The sequence below is a fragment of the Pteropus vampyrus genome, unplaced genomic scaffold (genome assembly GCF_000151845.1).
Source record: "Pteropus vampyrus isolate Shadow unplaced genomic scaffold, Pvam_2.0 Scaffold119, whole genome shotgun sequence".
In the NCBI taxonomy this organism is placed as follows: Eukaryota; Metazoa; Chordata; class Mammalia; order Chiroptera; family Pteropodidae; genus Pteropus; species Pteropus vampyrus.
Genome location: NW_011888900.1, coordinates 3,055,314 through 3,061,544, shown reverse-complemented (window position 1 = coordinate 3,061,544; position 6,231 = coordinate 3,055,314). Strand labels below are relative to the sequence as shown.

The window sequence follows — 6,231 nt, the reverse complement described above, 5'->3', positions numbered from 1 at the left end:
AAAAAAAAAAAAACGTGATTAAAAAATGTACAGAGGACCTGAATAGACATATCTCCAAAGAGGACATATAGATGGCCAATAGGCATATGAAAAGATGCTCAACACCACTAATCATCAAGGAAATGCAAATTAAAACCACAATGAAATGGGACTGCACAACTGTCAGAATGGCTATCATCAATAAATCAAGAAACAAGTGTTGGCGCGGATATGGAGAAAAGTGACCCTCTTACACTGTTGGCAGGATTATAAATTGATACAGCCACTCCGGAAAACAGTGTAGAAGTTCCTCAAATAACTAAGATTAGAACTACCATATGACCCAGCAATTCCACTTCTGAGTACTTATCAAAGAATTCCAAAACAATAATGTGAAAAGATACATGTGCCCCTATGTTCATTTAACATTATTTACAATAGCCAAGATATAGAAGCAACCTGAGTGTTCATCGATAGACAAATGGATGAAGCGGTGGTACATATATACAATGGAATATTACTCAGCCATAAAAAAATGAAATTTTGCCATTTGTGAAAATGTGGATGGCCCTAGAGGGTATTATGCTAAATGAAATAAGTGAAACACAGAAAGACAAATATTGCCTCTTTTATATATGGAATCTAAAAAGCAAAATAAACTAACAAAAACAACGGAAATAAACTCATAGATACAGAGAACAAATTGATGATTGTCTAATGGGAGGGGTTTGCAGGGATGGGTGAACAAGGTGAAGGGATTAAGAAATACAAATTGCCAGTTATGAAAAGTCATGGGGATGTAAAGTATAGCACAGGGTGTACAGTCAATAATATTGTAATAACTATAAATGGTGTCAGATGAGTATTAGACTTATCAGGGTGATCGCTTTGTTAATTACATAAATATCTAATCACTACCTTGTACACCTGAAAGTAATATAATATTGTATGAAAACTGTAAAAAGTTAAAATTAAAAATCTACTTATAAGTGGACCCATACAGTTCAAACCCACCTTGTTCAAGGGTCAAACACGTGTGCGCGTGTGTGTATGTGTATAAAAAGGTTTATTGTAATTATACAAAGGAAAGAGAATAGAGAACTTTGAAATGTTTTGCCTACTTCGACTTTGATTTCAATTAAAAGAGCATCTAATTATTATATAATTTTTATCCTCTTCGTTTTTTTTTTTCACGTTCATGCCCGTTTATTTCCTACATCTTTTGGCACGCAAACGGACATGTATTCCCTCTGAGCTTTGCTTTCTAGTGTGTGCAACAGATTTCTCAGCGTCGCCTCTACCTGTCCACTCATTATGATTCCCTGAGACCTTTCCATTCTCCATCTTATTCTGTTCGATTTCTCAATAAAATCTTTTTTGGTCCCGTTTTCCTTTTGTTGCAATTTCTTTAATTTTAGAGGAACTATGTAAAAAGTTTCAGAAACTAAAGTTATATCTCAATCTAAAATTATTTATTCATTTACCTTAAAACTTACTGATGCATCTTATTCTGAACACGCAATTGCCATTTGAGTTCTTGGCTTGTTTTCCTATTACCTTCTCCGGAGGTACTAAACTCACAGTATTATAGAAAGTGCAAAGGCTTTGAGGCAAACAGGGGTGGGCACGCCATAATATTGCGTTTTCTTACACTGACCGTAGACAGGTTATTTCACGTGTCTAAGACAACCGTCAAATAGGAAAATCCCCCGAGAATTGCTATAAGGGTCCAATGATACGTCCCGTGTGTAGACCTTCATGTCTTGCCTTCCTGCCTTTTCTCTCGCCCATATAATCTTTGGTGCACAGGCTTTCCATATATTTATACACCTTCTACTTTGCTTGTTACCTAACCTTGTTTTTTTTTACTTTGGTCAAAGGAGAAACAGTGTCTTCACTTGCTGTGTTCATGGAATTCTGAATTAATGTTATAACCACGAAAACTTTTCTGTTGCCCACCGAGTGCCTGGCATTCTGCTAACTCTGCTTATATTATTCCCCAGTCTCTTTATCTCTATAACCAGCCTGTGAATGCCGAAGTTGTCTATAATTATCATGTATAACCAGGCTCAATTAAAGTTACTTGTCCAAGATCACACAGCTCATATGTGGAAAGGCTAGACTTTTATCCAGGGCCTTCTTGATACTAAAACTACATGTTAGTTTTCAAGGTCCATGCTAGGATGTTACAACAGAGTAGTTGTGCAGTTGTAATATTCTGGCACAGACCGTGAAAACCACAAGGTTTTGGAGTGGTGGAAATGCGAGTTCTCAGAAGACAAGAAGGGCCGGGAGTAGGGAATCCACTTGGCAGGGAAGGGAGGTGAGTATCAGACCGCTTATGGGAACTAAGAGAGAAATGAATGATGTACAGGCTTTTGAATTACATCTCTGCCATTTTGATGAAGCCAGCTGGAAACTCACATGCAGTAAATAGGTCAGGGTCAAATGAGAGAAAAGGGAGAAAAATGTGTCACGATAAACAGTTGGTTTTACAACTATTTCCAAAAACCTCCAATAAAAATGTTTCCAGTAATCACTTCTCTGTTGATGATGGAAGAGTGGATAGCAGACAAATACTTAAAGTATATACTTTTCACTGTCGAAAATAAAATCATTTAAGTACTTAGATATTTGGGTTTTCAAAGCCGATCAAGGTGGAGGATGGAACATCTCTCAGCCCCGAGCCAGGCAACGCTTTTAGTGACTCAGAAGTACACTGATGTCCTTCTTGGTTTTTACATTTTTATTTCGAAATGTATTCTCAATTACCCAAGTAAAACCTTATATTTTAAATATAAATATTTCTTTTAAAAAACATGGTGGGAGTAATGACACCATAGGCCTTTTAGATCTACCCCTAAAAAATAGCTGATGTGATAAAAAATTGTTAAAAAGATATTTATAGACAGAGATTATTTATATATTTTTTAATTCCAAAATTTAAGAATACCCTTTCTACTTCATTTTAACTTAATCAAGGGCCCATGAAATCTAATACGGTCCCAATTCAGCTAGCATTCAGTCAGTCGTAGCTGGATCGGGGTCCTTGTTAAGTGTGTATAGCCAGTGAAGTTGATTATTTTATTTTATGTATTTTGCTTTCCAGTGTAACCATGTGCTTTATTATCCTAATTATTAATTTTGGTATAGGAAGAAAAATTCCTCATGTTAAATGGGTGTTTTATTTCTTAAATCTATCTTTAGCTAATGCTGAAATTGTTACAACCTATATTATCTCTCTCGGTATAATGCATAAAGACCACGTTGAATATTTCATATTAAACGTGGGACTCAATTTATGACAGAGAAGCTTTTAATCTTTGTATATGGCCCAACGTGCTGGATTTTACTTAACAGCTGATTTTCAGACAAGTATGAGGCATTTCTTCAAAGAACCCGACCAAATGCTATAATCCATTTCCTTCTGAAATTGCAGTTGCTAAATTATACCCAAAACATTTATGAATGTCACTTTGCCTTTTTAGCAATTAAGGAGTTCAAAAAAAAAAAAAGCAAGAAAAACCCCTTTCTGTTCCATAGCTTTAAAATCATTATATTTATCCTGGCCCTTCGTTTTGCTCTATCAAATCCTGTGGAGGTTACATTAAAGGGAGAGAGGCATGCATTCTGAACAGGCGTGGAGAAGGATTTCTTTTGATGAAATGAAGTGTTCGATTTTAGAGCTATGTTAGCAATTTGAGCACATCTTCTGTTGTGAATTCCCACGTGAGTCGCCAGCCAATTCGTTTCCCTCTAAAGGGCAGCAGTTCTGAGTCACGTCAGATGCCTCGTTCCAGCACGAGGAGGGACAGTCAGGGAGTTGTAACCTTTCCCTCTGCTGTCTCATTGTTTCAGTGTTGATCCTCCTGATCGTCACCATGAGACGACGGAAAAAAGAGCCGCTCATTTTTGATGAAGAGAGAGATATCAGAGAGAACATCGTTCGGTATGACGACGAGGGTGGAGGGGAGGAGGACACAGAAGCCTTCGACATGACGGCACTGAGAAACCTCAACGTCATCAGAGACACCAAGACCCGCAGGGACGTGACTCCAGAGATTCAGTTCTTGAGTCGACCGACTTTTAAAAGCATCCCGGATAATGTCATCTTCCGGGAATTTATTTGGGAAAGACTGAAGGAGGCCGACGTTGACCCCTGCGCCCCGCCCTACGATTCCTTGCAGACCTATGCATTCGAAGGAAATGGCTCAGTAGCGGAGTCGCTCAGCTCCTTAGACTCCCTCAGCTCAAACTCTGATCAGAACTACGACTACCTGAGTGACTGGGGGCCTCGTTTTAAACGACTCGCAGACATGTACGGGACTGGCCAGGAGGGTTTGTACTCATAGCCCTGGAACCCCCCCATTTGAAATGGACCGAAGAAAAAGGAAAAGCAAAAACAGAAAAACAGAAACCAACACTACATCCAGAAAACAGGAACTCCACTTGCCAGAGAAAACGGTTGTAAATATTTCTCCATTTTTAACTGTTTAGGTTTCTGCCTTGGTGAAGCGTATATTCATGAGATTAATCCAAGGGACTGCACTGACCACAGACTCTGAGCATTTGCAGGCTTTTTGATAAAAAGAAATGCTCAGTGGTTTGTGAATAGATAGCAACTCTCAGATACCTGCAAAGGCACCTGACCTTCATGAGTAGTGCCCTGTGTCGTCAGTGAACCAAGGATGCCCTGTACACACCTTCATGGTACTTGCCAGACACAAGACTAGAACCCGATGTGCCATTGAAAAGTCCCAGAACTTCTTGCGTATCAAAACTTGGGACAAATTGAATTTATAGTGATGCTTTTAGCTTGCTAGATTAGAGAATCCAGCAGAATTTTATCGCTATGGGTTGGCAAATATATTTTATTTAGCCATAAATAAATTCTTAGAAAATCCTCCCCAATCCTCCAAGTTAAGCCGATAAAATTTGGGTTAAGGCAACATAAACCATTGTTTAGAAATAAATATGAAGTGTTCCAAAGGAAGAAAAGGTAAATCATTCTTTAAGTGTGCCATCGTTTCGAGATGCTTGTGTAGGTATGAAAAAAAGTTGCTGTCTATTCGTTGATTTTTTACTATCTCTTCTGATTTATACAGGAGAATATCTTTTTTTTTTTTTATTTGACACATGGTGTTATATTTATTTTGGAGCTCCAATCTCCACTAAATTCAGGTCCATCTTACTGCCTCACAGTATTAAGCTCGTCAGAACATGCTGAGTTTTCTCCTGTCTGAGCTACATGAAGGAAATGAAGCATGGAAATGGGGAACAAAACAGCAGAGAATTGAGCCCTTTTGCAGTTTACGTCTCAGAGAGGAGCACAGCTACAAGGAGAGATGAGTTGTTTGGTCTGAGCCATCGGAATGTACAAGACATTGGAATAAAATATTTGTATTTTAGGAAGAAGATTTCAGAGAGAGTCGAGATGTTCTTTGATGCAAGATTTATTTTTCAAGGTCACAAATTCTATATGTTCCAAAGACTTTTGAGAATTTGTTTTACCCCCAACCTCTTTTGCTGTAAACATATTGAATAAAAGACTGGTTATATATATATATATATGTGTACCTTAAATAATGTCATGTTGTAAATTTCAAAACCCATCTTTAAATTTCAATGCAAATATGTTCCTCGAGAATAAACCTGGCAATGTGCACATTCTACGCTGGTTTACATGTGCCAAAATGAGGAGAGCAATTTCAAGTGATCGTGTATTTAAGTTTGAGATGAGCTTCTTCAAATGAAGAATTTTATGGCTAAAACAATATTTCTACTTATTTTCTTCCTAGAACAATACTAGTTTAATGTGCATATATTCAAGTAAGAATGGATTTTTGTTCTTTCTTTTCTTCTTTTAAAAGGAATTGTAGTTGGGTTCCTAATAAATCTACAGAGAGTGGACACTGTATAGGAAATTATGTTCTAAAAATGCTTCTTTCTGAAAGACAAACACTGGGACTAGAATATCGATATTTTGATGACACAGGAGAAACTTTGTAGGACTCTGTAAGCTTGCAGCCCACCTTTAGAAATTAAGTATGTAAAAGTGGCCTTCAGCTTCATCAAAATAAATAATTCAATAAATTTGATTTTCTGCCAACTGTCCTTTCATTTGAATAAAGTTGTAGACGTCATTTCATGATTAGATAGATATGCTTCTTGCAATATTAATATACATATATATGAAAACCTAATTTTATAACAGAGTAAAAGGTACTGTTCATTACTTTTAGTCACATAAGT

The 6,231-nt window shown here is 37.2% G+C and overlaps 1 protein-coding gene across 1 annotated transcript in view; it reads left to right on the top strand.

Annotated features, from left to right (window-relative positions):
- The window catches only part of CDH7 (cadherin 7), a 129,122-nt gene extending 123,122 nt beyond the window's left edge, over nt 1-6,000 (top strand). The window contains exon 12 of the mRNA XM_011366038.2: nt 3,838-6,000. Within this exon, the coding sequence (XP_011364340.1) occupies nt 3,838-4,331 (494 nt within the window). The 3' untranslated portion in view covers nt 4,332-6,000. The remainder of the gene's footprint in view (nt 1-3,837) is intronic.
- Nucleotides 6,001-6,231: the final 231 nt, after the last annotated feature.